This window comes from Mastacembelus armatus, chromosome 22 (genome assembly GCF_900324485.2).
Source record: "Mastacembelus armatus chromosome 22, fMasArm1.2, whole genome shotgun sequence".
Lineage (NCBI taxonomy): Eukaryota > Metazoa > Chordata > Actinopteri > Synbranchiformes > Mastacembelidae > Mastacembelus > Mastacembelus armatus.
Window position 1 is genome coordinate 8324599 of NC_046654.1, and position 24833 is coordinate 8349431.

Genomic DNA, 24833 nt, shown 5'->3' on the forward strand with positions numbered 1-24833 from the left:
AGCATCTGATGAGTGGTTGTGTGTGGTTTGTAATATTTACTAAATACCAAAAAAATGAGTGTGTGTGTTTGTAATCAGGTGTCACCAACAGGACTTTTTTTTTTTTTTTTTTCTTTCAATACTAAGCAGCTTTTGAATGACTCTTGAACAGCTTGTAACTTTACTTCCAGGTCAAACATATATACACTCAAACATTTTATACACATGCAAACACACACTATCTGATCTGTGTTCCCAAAACCGTCTCTTTTGCTGCTGCCTCTGCATACACCATGCCCCAGTTCCCCACCCCCATCCGTTTTTGTCAAATAAATTGCTATGTGACCTACTTCCCATTTTGCACCATTTCTCTCATGTTCAGAAATTATTGTTTGAACATGAGCGATTTGCTTTGGGGCATACAGTATCAAAGAAAACATGGTGTATATAATTTGTGGAATACTGTACAGTAAAGTGTAATGGATTAAATGTGTTTCTAAAAAATATAGAAATGTTATCATCAGCATTAAGTTTTTTTTGTTTTTTTTTACTGTTGTTGCTTTTTTTTAATATGTGAGCAACATGTTCTAAGTTATTTTAAAGGTTTTTGTTTTATTACAATTGTCCTTGTTTGGTTTTTGATTAAAATGCAATGCTAAAATAATATTTTTAGTCCTCATGATAACAGAATGTCTTTGTGATGCTCATGGACTGGGGAAATAAGGTAAATCAATTTTGCAGCCAAGTTAAGCAGAAAGCACTGAGATACAAGCACAGTTAATTAATTGGACCACATTGCCTTTATAACCCAGTTAGGTCTGCACTAGTTGGCATCCAGTATTCTGTTTGGACTTGAGATGCGTTTTTTTTTTAAAAGCTCCTCATCATGAAGGGGATCTCCTGGCCCTGCATACTGGATCCCAAAAATTCTATGTAGGCAGATTATACAGTGGCAAGTGTTTTATATTTGCGTACGTTTATTTACTTATTTCACTTTACTTTACTTTATTAACTTCATCTATTTTGCAAGTTTTACCGATTCCACAGATTTGATTTCAGCTGACACATTTAATCATAATTTGTATGTACTCATGCAAAAAGTTCCATCTGATCGCTTTCTCAAATTTTGCAAGAATTATCACATTTGTCAGTCTTTCATATATATTTTTTTGTTCAACATTTTGAGATTTAGATGCTTTCTAAGATTTTAAGATCAGTATGTGCATATGTTTGTGTGTTTGTACATGCATATACGTGTGTGCCAATGTGTGTCTATCAGATCAAAGCTCCCTCCTGCCTTTTTCCCCAGCTTTGCAGAGATGGCACCGGAGAACACATTGACCCTGATTTATTGGGATCAGAATCCACATGACAGCAATTAATTTACATCCATTAACCACTGTGCTCGCTCTCTCTTTCTTGCTCTCTGTGGACATTTTGCACTCTCGCACAATCACTTTGAACATTCTTGGTTTCTTACCTCACTTTTTCCTTTCTCAGCATGTTCTGTTGCTCTTTCCTCTTTAATCAGTCACTCTCACTCCACTAGTCACTCCTGAATCTCCCTGCTTGTTTTGCTCAAGGTACTGAGTTGCCATATTCCTGATGCATTCAGAAGACCTTTAGCATGCAGTCCAACCACTGTGCATTAAGACATAAATGGTAACATGATCAAGTTCATATTACGTGTGTGTGTGTGTGTGTGTGTGTGTGTGTGTGTGAGACTTGGAAGCATGAGGAACATTGGGCTGTCGAGGAATCCTATGAACGAATTCTATTATAATCATTAAATCAGATGTATTCACACTTTTTAATAATCAGAACAAATTAAACAGTTCTTAATGAATTGGTTAATTATGATCACAGAATAAATTTAACATTAATATTATAAGCTCAGCATCTTGTGATCATTTTAGCAGATCCTCCATGCCACTTTCTCATTAAAGCATCCAACTCATGCAGGTTCTCAAGGGTCTTTCTTTCTGCTCCTCACGATAAGACACTTTGTTGCTGGCCTACATCTCTCATTGCCTCACTACCTCTCACTCTCCATTAAACTAGTTTCTGTTGGCCAAGTGCTTTCTTTGTGGCTTCTCAACTCACAAAAGGACATTTTGCTTGAGGGAGAAATTGCCATTTATTTCCATAAACAAAAAAAAAATGAAAAGGGACTTTAACACTTTGTTTCTTGCCCCTTTTTTGTCTTCATTGTCTACACATCTTTGCTATCTGCACCATTGTAAATTCTCTTCATCCAGTTTGGGCCTCCATGCCTTAACTTTGCCCCTGGGGTGAGAGGACTGGGAGAGCATGACTGGCTAAATGCACAAGGGGCTGAATGACTGGGAAAGAAAAGTAGAGGATGAATTTTTCTGACTCTCATCTAAAACCCTTGTCCAGATGAATTGAACATTCTATCATGGACATTCAGAAGAGATGCACGCATAGGCTATTACGTTAAGTGCTCATATTGTATGCACATTTACTAAGTATAATCATGTATTACTGTCTGCTCATACGCACATATGCAAGTCAGTATTTCATTTAATCATGGTATATTTGAAAATTGTTATTTTCTAATTCAAAATTTATTCTAAAGACACAATGCAAAATGCAAAAATTCACTCACGTCTCTTACCCAACATAGCTTGAGGACACGATCTATCAGTATCTGTTTAAGGATTGGCTGGGAATGTGATGCGGGAGGAAAAGTTGCACTTGGCAGCAGGCAGAAAGACATTGCAAGGGGAGCGGGGGTTCACAATAAAGGATTTTAAACCAAAGCCTCTTTGGTAAAGAGGAGGGAGGGAGGGAGGGAAGAATGGGGCTGTGGGGGTGGTGGATAGATACAGGATGACACAAGGTCCAGATTAACCCTAATCTCAGGCCTGATGGTTTAGGTGAGGGTGAGGGACTGGAGGAAGCTATCCCATGCCAGGTGGTCATGAGGAGGCTAAAACTGGAAGAGGGTGGAGGGCAATGGGTGGATGAGGATGGGACAGGGTGCTGCTAGAGAAGAGTGTGAGAGAGAGACAGAGGAGGATAAAGAGATGAGCATGAAGTATTTCGATATCTCCGCTTTCAGCGTGGTTTATTAAAAACTAAAATCCACACTGACTGACCAAAAACAGAAAAGATGTTAGGGATTGGAAGGGGGGGGGGGTTACACAACTAGTGGAACAGCCGGCACTGTGATGGTGGCTGCAGGGTGATTGGGTGGTTGCTGCATGGTGACAGTGGCACATCCTGGTGCATGGGATTAGAGGGACAGTCAGTAATCTGCTGTTTAGGCTGTATGTAGGGCAAGAGTGGCTTAGCCCAGGCACTCTTAGCATGGGTGGAGAGCCAAAATGAGAGGGAGAGGAAGTGGACTGGTGTTATATAGCTGCACTCAGTTCACTTGAATCACGTATTGCGTTTCTTTAATTTGTCTCTTTTTTTTCCATTATGTGTATCTGCACATTAACATCCTATGATATAAAAAGTTCTATTTGCCATTTTGAAATGCAATAACTATCGTGCAAAGGAGGAACTGACGTAGAAGGACAAGAAGAGAAAAGTTAAAGGTTGTTTCATATATTACTTAAAGGTTGTGAATAGGGAGGAATTGTAATATATATGAAAAAAGGACATTTTTAGTGTAGCAGGGAATTGTCATTTTCAACAAATACATACTCTGTCTGGGTGGAAAGTTTAGATGCAAAACATACAATCAGCTCATAAAATAAAATGTATTGCTATTGGATGATTTTTTTGCATTTTGCTTTTATGTTAATGCATCAATAATATAACAATTGAACACTAACAGGGATGATTCTGAATAATGAGTACTTTAAAAACATTTTATTCCCAAATACTTATAAAACTCTTATATTTCTAAACTTTTTACCACAGGACCTGATTATTTCTGTTACTGTTACAACATCAGTAATTTACCTTACTGCAAAATTGGATATGCAGTCAAAGTGCAGACATGCAGCGCTCAACCAGTTTATTTTATTATAGAAACAAGCATCAAACAGAGAATACAATACAGTCTAAATGATACAGGTAAGGATCCGAGAGAAAATGTCCAATACAATTCATACAGAGCAGAGCTTCTTCTCTCACTTATGATCAATATTGAAAAAAGGGCCATTAAATTTAAAATCTAGTCCCTTACAATGCCACAATACTATCTAAAGCCCTTCAGTTGCAGGAGCTCTGCAGATTTATAATATAAGCATTGCTTAAACTGAATAAACCAAAGGCACTGAACAAATTAAAGGCCAAATATTTGAAGCACTGAAATATACAAACCTGAAACCCACAATAAAACACTACGCTACACGGCTATAAAGAGAAGCTGCAATCTCTTCAGAAGCCGAGGCACATCCCAACCGAGTATAGGCTATAGATAACTATAGTTGTCATCAAGAGTAAAATACACAAAAGACACACACAGATGTTCATACAGGAGTCATTAGTTTGTAATTATTGTTAATCAGCAAAAGTTGAGAAAGAGATACACTTCTTCCTTTTCTGTGAAAAAGTCTTAAAATACAGCAAAAACATTTATAGCAATCCACACTCATCAGTCATGTCTACATCCACAAAAAATAAACAGAAGGCATTGTTGAATAAGAGGGCAGTTTATTACATATCAGCATTAGCTTCTGCAATATTTTTTTCTGATACTGAAATGATCAGTCTTGTAAAAAAAAAAAATCATCTTGATCAACTATTTTGATAATCACGTGATCTACAAGTCAGATTGGCAAAAAAAAGGACAAAAATGAGTTTCAGATTTGCTGATTTCCTTGCCCTAAAATATATGGGAAAATGTGGAATACATTTTTCATACTTTCATTTTATTAACAAATTAATAATTAACAAATGAATCTACAAAAATACTCAGTAGTTACATTAAAGCTGCAGCCTTAGATGTCAGTTCTGTTTTTATTACTGGACATTATTTTTGTGTGCTTTGTCTTATTTTCTTCATCATGACTAATAGGTTTATTGCTATTGATTTTGTACTTTATGCAAGCAGAGTTCATTGAAAGAGAGGAAGAGAGAGGATGTTACAGTGCAAGGTCACCTGGCGTAACAAATTATGGCCTATGCAGAGTGTGTATTTACTTCCCCCGTTGAAGGCTACTGAAAGACACATCAACCATGTTGGAAAGGTACCACCATGCAATCTCCCCTCAGCCTTTCATGTCATTCAAACAAACCTCCATCCATTCTCTCCATGTTCCAATGAACCAAGTGATTTATGTCAAGTGAAGTCAAGCATGGGCCAGCGTATGAATCAAAATTTGTCAAGTTGGCTTTTCCCACTCAGGTCTATGAATTGATACAGCTCAGTTTTGAATATGAATCCCTGGAGAGCGCCACGTTGCTTTTAACTGACTGTAGCTTCAGCAGAGCAATCAAACCCTTTGTTTTTTCACACCATCCCACAATCCCACCTGCTTCGGCGAGACGATGGAGTGCCCTTTGAAAACAACGAGGCGGCATGATTTATTATTCTAATTAGGCAAAGTGAGACTTTAGCAAAGCCACAATTACACTAAATCGCCAAAACAGTTTTCTGGTTGGCTGGCTCCTGTTCTGCTCAGATGTTAATCAGAGGCAGCTATTGAGCTGAGTTGCAAACTGCTTGTGAGTCACACTATTGCTTGGTAATATCTTCCACAAACACACCAACAGTCAAACAAACAAATGCTACAGTGCTGTAGTGAATAGCAAATAAGCATCTTGTCTTATTAAATAAAATTGCAGTAAAACTTTGAAGGCAGGTATGTAACGTATAGCTTTCCACCCATCCCTCATTCAAACAGAAGGCTTAACGTGCCACAATACGCAGTTAAAATCTATCGCGGCGTTTAATTCCAGGTCATTTTATAATCTCTTTGATACTCACATCTGCACATCTCTTCGCTCTCACTCACTGACAATCAAACAGCTGCAAGCTGGCATACTCTCTGAATCCTCTGGTGCAACACACAAACGGCACACACACGAACATATGCAATCACACACACAAAAGTGCCCATTGGAAATCATGTACACAAGTGTGCATGCAAGCTCATATACACACAGACACAAATACTTATACATAAAAGTGTACTACACACACACACACACACACACACACACACGTACTTTTACTCAAACTGCTATCGCACTCATGCAAAAAAGTCATTTTATCCATCACAGATATTCTTCGTCCATCACAACATTCAGCTGAGACTGGAAAATTCCTGAATCTATTGATTATTTGTAAGAGGAACGTACACACACATTCACAGATGGAGACACATGCGCATGGAAGAAATTAACATAGGTCTGTATGTATGAATGTATGCATGTATGTCATCCATCCCAGTGGTGCTCATCACCTTTTTGTCCCCTCCTTACCACTCCCCTTTCCACCTCCTACATCTCCATACACCTCTAAAACACCCCAATCATCCTGCATCAACAGGCATGTGAACCCACTGTTTGGTTCATGTCTCTCTCTCTCTTCCTCTCTCACTCTCTGCCTGCTCTATTTTCATCTGTGCGCTTCCACTCTCCTAGCTTTCGGGTAATTACCTGGCATTTGCATTGCAAAGTCCCCTGTGCCGCCCTCAGCTCCTCTGCAGGTGATTGAGCTTCATTTCCCCAGCAGATAAGAGAGAGAAAGAGGAAGAGAGAGGAGAGAGGAATTGCAGCAGGTTGTGATGTTATTCTGGCTTGCAGGATATAGGAACAATGCCCTGAATCCTTTGTTACTGGTAGATTGCCTGGTTCAAAGCATACACAAGAACTTCCCACATGTAAATTCTCATCCTCATTACTATCATATTACTTGGGCAGGCTGGTGCGTAAATGAAATCGAAAAGCAGTAAAATCATTTCACAGTATGACCTGACTGGCTGTTTTTAGATTATTTTAGGCTATTTGCGTTAATTTGACAGGTTACAGCAGATAATCAGACAGGTTAAAGAAAAGTGCAAAGACACACATCTTTGTTACCCATAAATCAAGGACATTACAGTTATATAGTGTGTGTGATTTCAGACTTTGGGGTAATCTTACCTAGGGATCCAAAAAAAAAGCAATTCATTTCACAATTTCAAAATTTAAAAATATATATATATCATCAGGGTCTCCAAAGCCAAAACTGACAATTATTTTTAAAAAAACATGTTGCTGACTTTACTTTACAATGTTACAACAGACAAAAAGTGTAAAACCTTACTCTGGAGAAGCTGTTTGAAAAAACTTGTTGCCAATTAACTTGCTAACCCTTTTAGATCTACCCTTTTTTTTTTTGCTCATGGATTTCATATCAAGGCAATAACAAATGATCGTGTTGAGCTTTTGATGAGACACATCCTGCACAGTCAGTGTTAGATTTTAGGTTGCAGTTACAAAAAAAAAAAAAAAAAAAGACAAATGGAGTAATCAAAGATATTAAATATAGAGAAGCTGCAGGAATATTTTAAGATGTGTCACTGATAGTTTTATATGTAGCCTACACTGGCCTGTTAATGTGATCCACACTGAGGCTTTGGGATGCTTGTGTGTTTAAGAGTGTCAGATTGTACCACACACTGACTCCACAGGAACATGACCCGTGTTTTCTTTACAGATGCATTTGAATTCATGATTCAATGTGTAGAGCCCTTTTAAGGACTGTTAACAGTGGACTCTTCAAACTGTTACTCATCCAGATTAACCCCAAACACGCGTCCCTTGTTGTAAAATGAAGCACAGTGGGGAACCAAGCCACCCGTACATCCATCCTCCAGACTCATCGACCAGAAGCGCCTCCCACAGAACGAGAGCTGATAATTGGTGAGAGCTTATTTGCATGCTGAACGGCGTGGATATTTATTTAAATTTAATTTCGTTCCCGCACACGGTGCACCGTAGGCTTTTGTGCCAAAGTCATATTAACCCCTTGACTAGTTAATATGCAGCGCACGCGTTGCCCACGCACAATGAATATTCATATTGATGGCGTTTTCGCCGGCGTGTCCCCACCCCTCCCTCCCTCTCCCTCTTCCCGTCCCCCCGGCTGGAAAAACGCAGCGGCGCGGCGCTATGGAGTCATCCCGGAAGACCCAGCCATTTCCACGATTGTTTTCCTAAACAGAAAAACACGCAGCGTTTGGGTCGTCCTGTTTTCTGTGCCGCAGACTCAATGGCAGAAAAGACTCAGCTGCCAAGCAGAGACCGCGCTCTGAAGGGAAGAGAGGAGAAAATGGTGGTGGCAGGTACGGTAACGCGCACGGTGCGTGGAGCTGGCACAGGAAGACACCTGGCAGGACTGTCCACGTGCTAAGAGTCACGTGATGAATGCAGGAGTCACAGTTCATGTGCAACAATGAGAGGCGATGCTTCCATTGTGTTTCACTGTGACTGTTTGAATTCAGTCTTGAAATGTTTTCCAGTTGTCATTGAGTCACACAGTAGTTGATCTTTGAATGAGGTGACAGTAAGTTGACCTACAGGCATTAAAGTAACAGGACAGGTGCAGCGACAGTGCAAGATGTCGGTTTTTAGGCCTCTCCAAATCTGCATGGCATCATGGGTTCTGCTCCCTGAGCGAAAGTCTCTCAAATATGCACGAGAGAAAGCTGGATATGGTTTGTTTCACCTCAGGCCTGAGGTTTTCTAGTGCTTCCATTCTGCAGCAGAAAAGATAATACATCAGTTTTACAGATCATAAGGTCCACACATAAAACCTTTTTCAGGTGGACGTGTGTGATTTAAACCAGGAGTCCTTGACATGAGGAAGCTGAGGACCTACAGTCGTCTTGAGGCAACACTCAGGTCTGATGAAGTTTGATCCATACGTGTAGTTTGGATTGAGTTGATAGTTGCAGGCTGTGTCCCAGACGTTGTTTTCAGACGATGTTTAAGAATGTGTATGTTTTTTAAAATGAACAAACAGTGGAGCTTTACAGCGCTGAGTACACTATACGTTTTTTAAGATCTTGAGGGACGCCTGCCTGCTGTTTGGTGTATTCTTACATAGCCTTTATCACCTTTTGTGGTTTGGCCATTTGGAATGCAATCTAGTGTACTTAATCAATCATATGTACTTTCTACATTTGGATGAATACTTGTTATCTTGTATGGGGACAATAGTGTAATGTGAGTCAGCCACAAAAATCTGACGTGGAAGTAAAAGCCTTCTGGGATGTGTGGTGGGATTGCGTTACAAATAGTTGATGATTAAAGTAGGATAAAACAAATCTGTATGGATCAAGCTCTCAGTGCTGTCAGAGACATACTGGAAGTCAGACAGAATAAGATTCTTCAGTTGCCGTTATATTTAAAACATGTTTTGGCTGTTAGTCATGAGTGATGTTCTTTTGTCTTTAATTATTTTTTGGGGTTTGCCAGTTAATGAAATAAACGCATTGTAATCCCACTTTTGCTCACCTAGCTATAATTTCACCCATTGTTTTTTATATGATTTATACTTAGAGATATTTATTTTATTTTTATTTTTAGCACACATTCCTATCCGTTACATCGCGGCCTGTGTTATCTTTTCATTCATCTCTCCATCTCACAGGAGGGCTCGTAGGAGTATACGACAAAGACGAAACATGGTGCAATCTGAACCCTGTGGTCCCAGTTCTCACCTACTTACACATGAGCATCCACAAAGTGCATTGTGGGAGGTGGGTGTGAGTGCTTAGGAGGAAGCAGTGCCGCAGCGTCCAGGGGCCCATCTGGGCATTATGCGCATGAAGGCTCCACCCCGTCGTAGGTTCCTGCTCCGTCTGTTGAAGCAGCTCGGAGACACCGCATGGCAGAAATCTGTTCCTCCCCTCTCACCGTGGGGGGCAGCTTAGGTGGGGACAGGGTTGGTTTAGTGTGTGTGTGTGTATGTATGTATGTGTTGGACTAGCATGCTTTTTTGTCGGTGTAGGCCAGTATGCATGAGTAATCTGGACACTGCAAGGACTGTCTTCACATATGCCCAGTACAGTCCCAGCCTTGCGTGTAAGTGCACACATTTGTGCTCTCTCTACAGTGAATATCACTAATTTTAAAAGTTGTTTCAATCCCTCCTTGTTTTAAAGAAGCTCCTTGTGCCTTGTACAGGCATCCTGGGGGTCCTCTATTCCCTCCCTTGCTCCAGTCTGTATAATGTACTTTGTGACCTTGGCGAGAATGATCCAGTGGCAGATTGCTACATGGTAGGGGCATAGTGGCTATTATTTTGAGTCAGTGCAGGATAGACTGCCAATATTTCTTCCAAACAGGATGGGGGAGGTCAGCTGACTAAAATCAATCTCTGTTACATGCTTGACTATAACTCTTTAAAGCAGCTTCATGGCAAAGATATATTTCTGGCATTATTTCTCTGTTGTTTTCCCATCTCTGCTGTCTTTTGTTGCCCTTGCTTTTTTGACTTTTGCCATTAACTCAGGGGAAAAACAAATATGTAGATTAAGAGATAAAATATGCAAATGATACAAGTAAAAAATAAATGAGAAATTTGATACTGCAGCTCTGCGATTAGCACCGATGACCCAATGCAGGAACGTAAATGTTTTCTGACCCCTACCTGACTTGGAGTTTGTATGTTCGCACCATGTCTTGCCTAGTGCATTCTGGGATAGACTCTAGCTTCCTGTGACATTGAAGATGAAGTAAGCAGTATATAAAATGGGTGGATTTGCTCTTGTATACCTGCAGAGGGGATGTGTAAAGGTAGATTTTGCATATGTATATTTCCCCTAACTATGCTGTTCAAAACACGATGCATTTATTTATGTGCACAGACCGTGTGGATGCCATCCCCTTCTCTCTGAGCAGGCCTCAACAGGATGTGCCTCCATCTTGCTTAGAAGGAGATATTGGATCTGGTGCCATAGTAGGTAGTCTTCTCCATAGCAACTGTTTCCGTTGCTAGGATACAATATGTATGGAATGCATGGATGACTTGAAAGGTGTACACTCCAGAGTCTAGGCAGGTTTCCATCCCTGAACCGAGGCAGTTTCAAATGTATGTATGTCCCACCACACCAGTTTGGGCGGATTTGTTCTAAGGCCACAGCAGCATCATTTACTTTGCTTACCTGTTGTTAAAAATGGACACCTCCCACCAGCCTTGCCTCTTTCCTCCCCTCCTTTTCCCTCTTTTGCCCCAATCTTTCTCACCCCTACCCATCCTCCCTTACAGCAGAGGGTAGTTGGCACCACTATAAAGCATCAGCCTCCTCCTCCGACAACTCGTGCCTGACTCTCTGCCAACCTGTGTGAAGCAGGAAAGTGGAATAGCAAGAGGGAGGGAAGAGGAAGAGTGAGGGAAAGAGAGAGAATGGATTTTTGGAAGGAAATAAACAAAGCAGCCTGGAAATGGACCTTTCCGTCACCGGTTTTGGCATCCAGGGAGAGTATCTCTCCCGTCTCTCTGCATGAGGGGGCAGCAGCACTTGGACTTCAGTTTTATGGGTGAGAAACACTGGACCATGGGTAAAACCAGAGAGTAACAAAGACTGAGTACCCACTGAAACGAGTTAAAGTGGACGTTATTATCCGCTAAGCAACAGATTGTTTTGTCCTTGACCCTGCTACAAGCAGAGTGGCAGGGCGCTGGGTCCGATGTTTTGGTTCTGGTCCAGACGCCTACAACCATCATGCTAAAAACAACCAAAGGTGACCAAACTATTCCTCTTCAGTCCCGCTGCACTGTATAGCCTGCACTGCGCTTTTCAGATATCCTCGAAAACAAAGGTGCACAAAAGAAATTACGCCTATATCTCATCCAAGTTGGAGGAAAAAATCCTTTTCATGAGTCCTTCCCCCATATTCAGCCTGTTTTCTTCTTTTGTAAGCTCAGCCAGTCACCCTCCCTGCTTGTTTTTTTTGTCGTCCTCTGTTATTTCTTTTGCTGGCGTAGTGAGGCAGCGTAGTGAGGGTATTCAGCCAGTTCTTTCTCTGTGCCTGTGTGCGTTAGGTGGGGTAATTCTGGCAGAATGGGGTGTGGGCGTTGGGCTGGCAGGGGGGGAATGCTGGGATAGGCACAGTGAAAGGAGCCAGCCTGGCACCACCTGGACCTCTGCCAGCTGCTCCATGGGAGAAAAACCCACAGCAGAGGTCGGTGTGCAAGCGATTGTGCAGCTGATTGCACGCTTGCCGGCACACACATGTATGTAAGAGGAGTGAGGGATGATGGGAAGGTGGTGTGAGGAAGAAAGTGTGAAGTGAAGATGGAGAGCAGCTGACAGGGACAAGAGGGCGGGGAGGTTTGGCTTGGAGTTGGTTTCTCTAGACATTGCTGTGTCGGCGTGTTCCTGGCTGTCTTCATTTTTACCTCTCTTTTTTTGTTTGTTTATTTGTTTGCTTGTTTGTTTTCTCTCTTGGATGAAGTGCTTGGTCTTTTTATATAGTGCCCAAAGGCATGGTGGTCTGCAAGCCAAAAGAATCCTTCACTGCCTCTCTGCTACCCTCATCTGTTGCTTCTCACTGGCTATTTACTCCTTTTATTGTTTTGGCAGGCTGATCTCTCCTCCTCCCACTCCTCCTCCTCTATCGCACACTTGTCCCTCTCTCACTCTCTTTTCTTCTCTCTCTGTCGTTTGGCAACTTGAGTACTTTTTATCGCTGTGGCCAGAAACAGAGGACACAAGGGCGAGAGCGAACAGAGGACAGAGATAAAGCAAATTCACAGAAGAAGGTTGAAGATTTCTCCTGTCCTTCCCCCAACTTGACTTTACCCCCATGCTCTGAGAATATTTAGCCGGTACAGTCGCTGACACAGATATACTTTGATTGCAGCTGACTGTGCCCGTGAACGTGACCTGGCAGTCCCGATCAACCTGCTGCTAAAAGACAGAACTGTCGCACAACAGGAGAGCAGGAAGGGACTGCCTGAGGGCAGCCAGGCCTCTGTGACATTTTAGGAGTCCTTTATGCTTCTGCAATCTGTTACTGGCCAGAAAAACCAAACAGTTTTGTCTAATATTTAAAAAGTGCCCTAAAGGTGGCACACCAATACATTAGTTATCAGCTCAAGTGCTATGGTATTTATTTTGCTTTCTTTACTCTTCAAAACACCTATTACTCTTTAGGGTCCCAGCATCGCAAGACCACTTCTTTTCAGTGATTCTGTACTATGTGGTTTTACAGTAATCACTTTAAGACCTAAATAGTAGATAACCGTGGATCTTTGAACTTCTGTCACTGGTGGAGATCATAACGGGCCTATCTAGGAAATGAACTATTATGTGTGTATCAGATTAGAGATTGTATTCAGGCTAGAGCAAGCGTCCTTTATTGGTTTGTGCCTAAGCTCTTAGTGTGCCCTGTGTCCTCTTTATCTGTAGACTAATATTAGTAGTTGCAGTAAAAACCAGCCTTGCTTATTGGAGATTTGCACACTAAGTCACCCCAGTCTTCTTAACCCCTAATCCTCCTCACACATCTGTGGGCTACATAGACACACATGCACACACTTCCTTTTTAGCGCTCTAATTCCACGCAGCACATTTGGCAGTAGAGTTTGTTTTACTTATTGGTTATTTTTAACATGGTGAAGATTAGGACAGTGCTCAGTCTACTTGTGAGGCCTTCCCTAACATGTGGGGTTATGCTGGTGTGTACCCCCGGAGTGTCATCATCAGCTCACTTTGTGGGCGCCAAGCCTAGCACTTAATAGACTTACGTTTAAAAACATACAGTAGCGTAAGAGAGAGAGATCAGAAAATGAATGTGTGGTTGTGTTTAATAGTGGGTGTTGAGGAGAGGACAGCGGGTATAGAATGGCAGTCAAAGCCGTGTAATCTCTTAAATGTCTTCCAACACAGAAGCCTCTGGCTCTGATCCGCTGGCCTGGGTCGGCCTGTAACACAGCACAGACCTATGAAGCCTGGCTAAAGGAGTTAATGGGCCTCTTTACTTACATCCTGTAATTTATACTGTTGAAGCACAGTGTTATGATGTGTAACCATATTATCAAAATATTTCCCTTCACAGACAAGCATGTAGTCAATGGGAACCCCACTGTGGAGCCTTTTCCAGAAGGCATGGAGACCATCATGTTTGGTGAGACCACGCAGCAACACATTATTTTAATCAGAAAAAAATAACCCAGTAAGGAATCATCTGTTGTTTGTGATCAGCTACATATTTTGGGGAAATGTTGGCCTCTCTGTGGATGGTCATCATGACAGAGACTCTGTAATACTGTGCGTATTTCATGCTGTCTTTATGTCCAGGTATGGGCTGTTTCTGGGGAGCTGAGAGACTTTTTTGGCACCTTCGCGGGGTCTTCTCCACACAGGTGGGCTACGCTGGTGGCTTTACACCCAACCCCAACTACCACGAGGTCGGCACTGGTACGTCTTTGTGGGCATAGACGTTCTACGCTTTTTATATTACACATTCATGCTGACCTCCAGTAGGGGGATGAATGGGGTTGGCAGGACAGCTCTCTGTAAGATCAAAGGTCAAGAGAACAAAACATGCAACTTAAAAGGAAAGAGAAACGGAGCGGGAAAGGGTGTTTTTAGTACAGCGCGCTCATCCTCTCACTGCCTTCCCTTCATCTGCAGTCATCTACTCAGAATGCACTGCTCCAGATGGGCTGCACCCACCGTCCCCACCCCCCCATGACCTACTTGTAAGGATTGGGCTCTGTACTGTGCTGTACTGCGGCGTTTTTGCCAACAGAGGTTACTGTGCATGAAGCGCCATAAATGAGCTTCTTTGCCTCAGACTATCATTTGGTGAACATTAAATTGAAGATACAGGCTTGAATTGACTGTATTTGCTATAAAATGTTTTTCTAACTGACTGAGTGTCTGAATTTGGTTTTTGCTGTTTTGAGCATCATAGAATTCATGATGGCATCATGTAGGTCATTGATATATAATTCAAATGAAGACGTCTCAGCACTGTCTTAGCTCCGTGTGTCTCTTGTGTGTTTATAGGAGTCGTAAGCTGTTAGTTCTGGGCTGTGCCATTTCCAAGGCCACATCATTGTAGGCAACCATGGAGTCTAGTTGCAGGCACAGCATGGTGGGTGTGGAATGGATGGGAACGACGCTCTGGACTTGGCTGGCAGACTTTCAGAGCACAGCCCTTTCCCATCTATCTGCCTCTCTGTCTGTCTTTTTGTCAGCTGCCCAGCAACAAGATGGTCAGCTATGGGAGGAGGATGGAGATGGAGACAGATGACAGAGCAAGAGTGATAGGAAGCTGTAGCAAGTGGGGGAATGGATAAAATAAACTTTTGAGGAGAAAGAAAATTTGAGGAAAAGGTGTGAGAAAGAATGGTTGCCTGTCCATCGGCTGAGAGAGTGCAGGCGTCGCTCCATTGGCCATGACGGAGCAGAACACTGCGACGGCATGAGACCGAGGAGCTGTCAACACAACCAGGGAAGGACAGAAAGCTGGTCAGACAGACAGACAGAAAGATGGAGCTGATGGAACCGTCAGCAGATCCAGGGAAGGATGGAAGGACAGGCAGACAGGAGGATCATCTGTCAGACAGCAGTAGGACAGGTTGAGGTGCAGTCAGATATTTATTAGAAAGATAGACTATACAGACAGCTGATGTTATCACAATGTTTTACCTCTAATCATTTACAGTCCAATCCTTTTTACAGTACTTGTACTAGTTGCTTATCTTCTAACAGGTTATCCAAACATAATGGAACAACATAGTAATCAGTTTTCTGCTCTGCCAAAGTTGAATCCCATTTTGTTTACCCAACCATACTATGTCCTCCTCCCAGAAGAGTTCTGTGATGGTATAACAATGTAACATTGCATCGGTGTTTGCTAATTAAGCTGAATTGATGCCTGCCACAAGGGTTTAAAATGAGGCCTGTTGTAGAACTATGGTGCAAAGTTTGATGTTTAGTTGAGCATCAGATTTCACCCATTGATATCACACTAAATGGGAGAACCATTCATGATTGGAGTTTTAATTGTGCACCTCACAGTAGCTGTGTTCACAATCTTTCAGTCGCTTTGTGATTTAAGTGATGGTGGGAAGATCAGTCTTGTGTCATTACAGAATATGGGACTATTTGGTGCAGCCACTGTGTTACAACAGTTCCCACATGGTTTGTTCATAGGCCTGAAGTGGAGCTTTGAGGAGCCACATGTCACCAGTCCGCATGTGTTGTCACAGTAAATATGCTGTAACCCTCATTTGGCACAGTTTATTACAATCCAGCTAAAACCAGTGGAGTCTAATACAACAGTCCTAAAAATAAATCCCCTCTTGATGAAGGTTATAATGTTTTGTTTTTGTCCACACTGTTTTTGAGGCATTCGTTCAACTATATGATCATTTTGTCAGATAGTTGCAGCAGCTTGTGCTGTTATCGAGTTGTACTGTGATATGCTGACCAGGGTTTCTATGACTTTGTCCACCCTGTTAATATTAATGATGCTGGACTAAGTAACACAAACAGCTCTCTGTATGATATAGTACAATACGATATATAGGCTCCAACACTACCACAAACAGTGCCAGCACTTTTTAATAGAGCTACATTGGACTGGATGAGAAACTTCACTTATGGTTTTCAGCAGTGGGGAACAATTAAACAGAAGATGGCAACAGAGCAGTATGTTGATTTGGGAATCATGGGAGAACACTGTTCACCCTGCTGAAGTGTCCTTCAGCAAAACACTGAATGTCTAGCAACTTTAGTGGTGCTGGTTTGCAGCAAGTGTGGAAAATCATTTGCTTTTTTTTTTTTTTTTCTTTTTTTTCCAATGAGTCTTGACATCTACCTTTACTGCATTTGTATGCTCTGTTTATACTGCTTTCTATCATTTTTACCGAATTTCCAGTACCATGACTGCTCCACCATCAATCTGACTCACTGCTGGTTGTGACCAGGGCAAAATGCATTCAGTCCCGTATTTACCTAGTTTGACAAAACCTTGTTAAACCCTACATTTTTATTGTCACAGAAAAGGTTGAAAGGATCCATTAAAGACTCTCTTGTTAAAAAATCCTAATAACCACTGAAAAGTGTGCCTGCTCTGATTTCAGTAACAACTGTTTAAAAAGGTGAGGTATTCCATGTTCATTTGGCACAAGAAGATCCTTTGGGCATGCTGAGTGTCAATTAGAGACAGAAAGTGGGTCTCAGGCCAGATGCATGAATTTGGCAGCCTTTCTCCCATTGTCTGCAATGCACCTGATGCATTTTTTTTTTTTTTGTGTGGGCATGTTTGTGTGTGTGTATGTGTTCTGTGTGTGTGTACTCCTGTGCATGCATCTGTGTAATATGCGAACTGGAGGTAGAAACGACTAATATTGATGCAATCCTAAGCTGACACTTCTGTATTTACGTTTAGCGTAGATATTTTCTGTGTTTGCATGAAGTATGTGAGTATACCTTTTCTACTGTGAATGTGTGTGTATGTGTGTGTGCATTTACCTCCATGTGAGACCTAAAGCAGCCTCCAGTTTGAGAATGCCTGCAGGCAGCTTGTTGAAGCTTTGGGGTCCTGGCAGCTGCAGACAGGAGCGAGTGTCTGTGTGCTTTTGGCAACCGCCACCATAAGCTTCAACCTTTACTGTGCCTTCTCCCTCTCTCTCGATCTACACCCTACTCTGTCACTCTCTCTCTCTTTCTCTCCCATTGTGCCATAAGCAATAACAGAGCTTTGTGTAGATTAAACCTGAATGTCTTCCACCCGCGGCACATGCACTCAATGACACATACGCCCAACACACACACATGCTGTTCATAATTTCTACTTTGCATGTTTCAACTGGCAGCGTTTTCCCGTGTCCACCCCATGCTGCTTGATGTTGATTAATACAAGTTTGTCTTTTCTTCGTTTTTTCTTTTTTCTGTGTTTAGGTCTGACGGGTCATACTGAGGTGGTCAGGGTGGTCTTCTCTCCTAAAGACATCAACCTTGAGAAGCTGCTCAAACGCTTTTGGGAGAACCACGATCCTACACAAGGTATCAACCCGCACACAGCTACAGACCAACACTCTGACAAACCCAAAAGTCGCCCTCGAATAAGACCCGTCCCGAGGGGTGCAGGGTGTATTAGAGCAGAAGGATGATGCCCAGACGCGCCTGCGTGAGCGTTGTCGTGGGGGGAGGTCTCATGGGTGTAAGTGTACGCCAGACAGTGTTAATGTGTCTGAGATCCAGCCATCCATGCAGAGACACACCAGTGTGGTGCATGTTCAAGCCCCAACTGCGAAAAAGAAACTCTCTCTGTGTTAGAGCATGTTCATGGCATGTATTTTGTCCAACATTAACCAGCTGAGGAAACTTTTTCTTTTGTCATTCACACCACATGTGGGCTTTTGACTGACTCAGTGATGATGCTACGTTCACTCATTTCCGGTTGAATGTCTCAGAATTTTTGTTTTATCTTATAGGTGGATTTATTCCCTTGACAGATATCCTGAAGTTGTCAATCACAGGACATGGGTGAAATTGTTGTGATGGTGAACATTTCCCCTAATTAATACAAATGCGTTACGGGGCTGCAGTTTGCTTGGGTTCTGATCTATATTTATACTCTTCATACCACATGCATGTACAATGAACGTCTTAGGGTTTGAATCCTGGTCTCCTCACATTCTTTAATGAGATGTCTCTTCCCCACCTGTCTCTCCACTATACCCACCCCAGCTCTCATCTCTTCAAGTCCTTTGCTCTCTTGTTTTTTCTGCTCACTGGAGGAGGTGATGTAAGAACATTAATGCACCAGGAGGGCACAGGGAGAGTGCATGTGCATGTATGAGTGATAGAGAAAGGACAGGCAAAGAGGTACTCTGCTCACTCATATTGAATGTAGGGAGGGGCATGACAAGTTGGGAAGAGATGAATCAAAGATTCATAGGCCCGACATTCAGCCTTTAAAAACCGGATTGTGCACGCACACGCAGCACACACAGTGACAATGCCCACATCAGTTTTCTCATCTGTCATGATTGCTTTGTCATACTTTTTGTGACCTAAATACTAAAATGTCAGCCATGTTTTAGCATCTTTAACAACTGACCAGCTAAACACATATGTGGCAGATCAGCTGTAAGTGTCACTCCACCTGTTCTACTAGAGTTAGGTACTGAGGATCATCACACCTAAAGGCAGAGGCATGTCTTACTATAGCCAAAGGCACAGGCAGAGTCAAGGCGACCCGCCATGGGGCAAAGGCAGTGAGGCCAAAAGAGTAGTGATGCATTTCCCCTGACTCACTGCCTTGTCTCATCTCATGTTTTATTAATAGCATGCAGCTTATTGTCTATGTGCGCTAGTTGTGTTTTTTTTTTTTTTTTTTTGGTCACAGTTAAGACCAGGCGACATATTCTGAAATAAAGTTTATAAAATAAACTCAAATGTACAGATTTTTTTTTCTCGGAGTGTTACTGCGTGTTCGTGACTTAAATATGAATCCCTGCCATCTCTCTTCTCCAATTCTGGGTTCACATGTAGCAGAAATTCCTCTGATTTGACAAATGTGGCGTGGAGTAGTGGAAAGGGGCCCGCTGGCTGTGCCTTCACGCATGCTTAAGCTCCAATTTATTCTGTCCACCTTGGAGCTGGGCTTAAAAGAGAATGGAGAAATTAGGGAAGTTTGCTCTTTTCCCTTTTAACTGCAAAGATTCACTAGAGATCGTCGCATATGGACCTGAGCCTAGGAATATCCTGTGTTCTCCCACTCATCCTGATTTATATATACATCATATTGGAGTGCATGTGGAACTATCATGTGCGTATTCAGTTGCATGCAATACTTATGTCTAATGTGTGTATATTGTGTGTATCTGTAGTGTATATATGTATGTGTGTGTATGTTTTGAGATCTGTGCCTCTCTGCTTTGCCTCAGTTCAAAAGGGTTTAGTCCCGACAACGTGATGTCGGGCTGCGTCAGCTCCACCAATCCCGGCCTGGATAGCAACATTAGCAGCCAATCAGAAACTCCCAGCAGCCTTTGCTGTGTGCCCTCTTTCCATATTCAGCCACACTAGTCTCAATCTGCTGGCTTCCCTGTGTTGTTGCATAAAGACCCCCAATTCTACACACTCCCATTTTATAAGTTTCTTATGTCTGTGTCATGACAACTCTTCAGTAACATACCATCACACGTGAGTGCAGGGAAACACTCAAGCACAGGCAAACTCTCAACAGTCAAAGTAGCATCTGCATGTCAGAGGACGACAGCAGCTGAGTGTGATCATGATAGATAAAAAATGATTTCATGTATTTAGAATTATTACTGATTCTAACACGTCTTGTTATTCTTTCACACACTGCAGATCAGTTGAGCACACATTTCCATACACAAGCATACTGTTCACTTCACATTATTCACAAGTGCTCATTATGCCTACTCATAGACAGCTTTACTCCATTTGCGCGTACATGTGAATAGGCATAACACACACACAACAGCAAATGCAGTGGGTGTGCATAGCTGCACCAATGGCACCAAAGTCAGTTTGTTCATTGAATACTTTCTTGTTACATCGGTCTGTAGGCCCCATTCCTCTCCCTGTATTCCCTTTACCTTTAGCTCCCAGTGGAGTTAAGAAGCATCTGAACTATTCTGCTCTCACACTTCCTTACCCTGCCAACATGTCAACTCATCCCTCTATGTTTGTCTGCTACTCCTATAAGCACCCTACCCCACATTTTGCTCCTTAACCTATTCAAACATAAGTTCCTCTTCTGTTTTTTTTCAGTGATTTCTTATGCCTACTTTCTCTTCCACCCATTATTTCTTTCCCCCATCTGTTTTTCCACATTCTTTCCCAGTTTCCCACTCTCCTTCTGTCTCATTTCTTTCCCCCACATCACCTGCACCCCCCACCCCTGTCCTCTTTGCAGTGAGTGGAGCGGAGGGGCGAGTGAGTGAGCAAACGGCCCGGAGCCCGTCAGCACATCCGCAGAGCAGCGCAGTGAGTCGACCGCTCCCCGAGGCCATCCGCTCATCACACAAACACACTCGCATCCACTCGCTCTTCTTTTATCTCTTAGTCACTCTCTCCTCCCTGCTCCTCATCCTCCCTTCCCCCCTTCTTCTCCGCTCTTCCATCTTTTCCTTCGTTCCCCTCCTCCCTCCCCCGCCGCCCTTCATCTTAACAACATAGGCTTTCCCCCTCCTCTTTGTTTCCTCCTCACCTCTTTTTCTCTCCTTTCCTTCCTTTTCCCACATTCCCTGCTTCCTTTATTTTTTGAGGCCATGCAGTATTTATGGTGTGGGCTGCTGATGCTGCGTCAGTGAACAGGCATCACAGGCATACGCTGATAGACACAAAAACCCAAATGCACAACTAAGATGGCCGACGCAGCTTTCCTCATTTGATACCGTCTGCACGTACATGCATGCTCACCCTTGTAGGTAGATATCGGTGTAGTCACACAACAGAAAAGAGAGATATTACAGATGTAAGTGCAGAGGTAGTTACTGCATAGGATATACAGTTTCTTAAGATACAAAAAAAGCTTATCATAGAATATAAAATGGCTTATTATGTGTCACATTCAGCATGGATGGGGTCAGATCACAAAACAAATAAATTCAGCTGTCTTCCATCTGCTAAGTCACACTGGTGGCGGTTACCGAAATGAGCATGAATATTCCTTTTATATAATATTGTCATCCCAGCTGGCTGCGACACACGCCAATTCCCTGTTGGGGTACCCCCACATCCCCCAGTGTATCACCACATCCCTCAATTTAGGGGTGCCCCTACCATCTAAATCCAAACCCCACAGGAGCTGACCTTGACCCCTGACCTGTGACCCCTACCACCCCCACACTTCTAACCCAGCCCCTTCCCTATTCCCCTGGTTGGCTGAGAATGCCGTGCTCATTACCAGGTGTCAGTTATTACACCCTCACACACGCTGACAGCAGTAATTTATGGAGATTGCGGCACGTGTCTGTGCAGCGTGAGGGTGGAGATCAGCGTGTCGGTTTGATTATGTTGAACTTATAGGTTTTATAACTTCCATCTTTTTTTTTTAGTATTTTTGGTTAATAAGGCAAACTTTTCATCTTTTTTGTGCACTTTGATCATCTTGCTCGGCAATAAATGCTTATATCAGGACGGGATTGGAAAAAATAATATGGGAGAAATGAAAACGAACGAATGGCGATTAAGGAAAAAGCCAAAATAAAGATTAGATTTAAAAACATTAAATCCCTACCTGAGCTTTGATTGTTGATTAGAGACGGAGACCTTAGCATGACACAAACACACAAACAGAGCTAAATCGTTTGCGCTGTTAATTTCAAGTCATCTCAGTGCTGAGTTGGTATTCTAACAGTATTAGATGAATTGTACTAAAAGATTTTTGCTCTGAGTTTCTCTGACATAACATGGGAGAAATAATACAAGAAAAATCAATACTTTTTACAAGTATATTGCCAGCAGGGAATTGAAGCTGCTGTAGTAATATTGCTATTACATTTTAAGGAATTATGATTGGATATTATTTCTGTTAACTTAATTTGAAATTGTTCTATAATATGTTGAATTTGCTGGAACTGCTGACCTGAACACTGTTTGTTTTCTTCTCTTATTTTTTGTGGTCAAACTTAATCATGTGACATAACATATTTTAAATATGATGAATTTAACTCTCGTCTGTGCTGATGTGAGTACAGGAGTAGAACAAGCACTACATGTTAGATTTAAAAGCAGCTAAAAATAAACAGCACAAAGGCCAGAGTCAGTGTTGACAACATGCCCAGAACTGTGAAGTGATCATATTAGAGCACTGCTCGAGTAGAGAACATAAAATAGAAGCCAAGGAGAGAGGGAGAGAGAGAATATATATATATTTATATATATATATTAGAGAGTTACTGTGGTAATCTACATGATATGCATGCATCTTACAGTCATGTATTCATACATGCTCAGTAATGTTTCTGAGGCAAACACACAGTTTGCTGTTGGTGTCACATGTGTCATCATCTGACAGCCGGAATATCACTTTCTGTTTTGCTCTCTATTTTCGCATGTCATGCATTCGCTTCCTGTGTATGTATATACTGTATACAGTGCATGTTTATATATATGTGTGTGTGTGTGTGTGTGTGTGTGTGTGTGTGTATCTATCTATCTGCGCATGTTCATGTGTTCACATGTGCAGGCGACTGTGTGTGTGTGTTTTTGTTTTTGTTTTTGTGTGTGTGCATCTGTCCGCTGGGGATGCTCTCACCATCCCAACTCCGTACTCTGCCGCTGTCTCCAGCGAGTCAGGAGCAGCTTACATAAGAACAGGGCAAAAATAGCAGCTGAGAGAGGAGAGGAGGAGAGGGCTCTGCTGGCACGCACACAGTCATAACGGGACCGCGGGGCACAGCGCAAGCCTGAGTACTATCACGCACGCACACACAAAGAGGAAAGACTGCAGTTATCAGGCATTATACCTCTTTTTTTTTTTTTTTTTTTTATTTGTGGTGGGCTCTTTTTTGATAGAATGGTAAAAATGATGATAGCTGGTCAAACTCATCAAATGGTCAAAAACTCCAAATAATCTCTGTTGCAGGATGTGCGCACAGGGCAAGGTTGTGTCTGTGTGTCTAGACCTGAAGTGGGTGAAGTTTGTATTGCACTGAATGGCAGTGCAGGGAGAAGGAGGTAAGGAGTAGGAATGAAGAGATAAAAGAAGAAAAAAGAAACTACATTAGATTGTTCATTAGTGCTTATTCTGCTGCAGTCTAATTGGTACGCACTGCCAAATGCAGTTATTTCGAATTCACTTCAAATGTTTTTCCTCCACAGTCAAAAGGATGCAAAAAGTCGCCAATTATGCAGAAACATTTCTTAATTGCAGACACTGACAATAGCTCAACTGCTGAAATGTTTATTATTCTTTCATCTCTTTAATTAATTTTTTTTTTTCTTCATTTGCAATCTTTGTTACATCTGTTTGAGTGCTGACTGCCCTTCTGAAATATAGAGGGAGTGAGAGAGCTGAAAGAGACAGAAGGGAAGGAATGACAGTACATAAAGAGGTGGAGAGGTGAGTCTGATCGCAGCTCTTACAGTTGTTAAGGGATGAAAGATCATGTTAAAAACATCCGGCCGCTGGTTCTATAGAGGGACAGGAAGAAAGGTGCGACATGCATCAGCACAGTGCCCTCACTCTTTGCCTGATTGTAATTTCTACCTCTGTTTCTTTCATCTCCTTCACTCCTTGAGTTTTTCACAGTAGCCAGCGTCCCATTTAATCTGATTACCTTCTGACTGTTTTATATCCTTTTTTCCCCCCCAACTTAAAACTGCAAGTCTAGCTGTACGCTGTGTATGCCCACCCTTTCTCTCGCCAACCTCCAAGCACACAAACATACATGCACATGTGGTAGAAGGGATGGAGGTTGGATGGAAATCGACAAGGGGGGGAATAAGGAAAGCAGCAGTGAAGAAAACTAAATGAGCACAAACTGCAGGAGGAAGTTGGAAGTGGGAGATATAACAGGCTTTTATCCACAACACCAGCAGGGACAAGCTGAGTAGAGCCATTTTTTGGAGGGGGGGTTTGTGTGTGTGTGTGTGTGTGTGTGTTTGGGGGCTAAAAATTGAATGTGATGTTACAGAGTTGCAAGAAATCTCAGCGGGTGTAAACACAACAAGCCCAAAAAGGGTATGCATGTACGTTTGTGTATCCAGGTTTGTGCGTAAATGTGTGTTGGAGGGAGTAGCTACTCCCTCAGAGACTTGAACTACACTATCACCCTCCCACTTTGTATGATTCTGGCTTCTATTTGTGTTCAGGGCCCTACTTTTAAATTTTCTGATTTGGGATTGGGGTGGGGTGGGGGAATAGTTAATTAATATTTTTGGCTTTGTGGGTGTAGGTCAGTGACCCTGAGATGTGATGTGTCAACGTGT

General features: G+C 42.3%; 1 protein-coding gene across 2 annotated transcripts in view; it reads left to right on the forward strand.

Annotated features, from left to right (window-relative positions):
- The first annotated feature begins 6537 nt into the window (after positions 1-6537).
- Positions 6538-24833, forward strand: part of msrab (methionine sulfoxide reductase Ab) — a 30790-nt gene continuing 12494 nt past the window's right edge. Inside the window, exons 1-5 of one of the 2 annotated variants that reach the window (XM_026306391.1) lie at positions 6538-6553; positions 8154-8231; positions 13957-14025; positions 14199-14318; positions 17817-17921. In XM_026306391.1, the coding sequence (XP_026162176.1) occupies positions 8159-8231; positions 13957-14025; positions 14199-14318; positions 17817-17921 (367 nt within the window). In that variant the 5' untranslated portion in view covers positions 6538-6553; positions 8154-8158. Of the gene's footprint in view, positions 6554-8107; positions 8232-13956; positions 14026-14198; positions 14319-17816; positions 17922-24833 lie in introns of those variants that run through there. The other variant, XM_026306384.1, reaches the window with a different exon arrangement.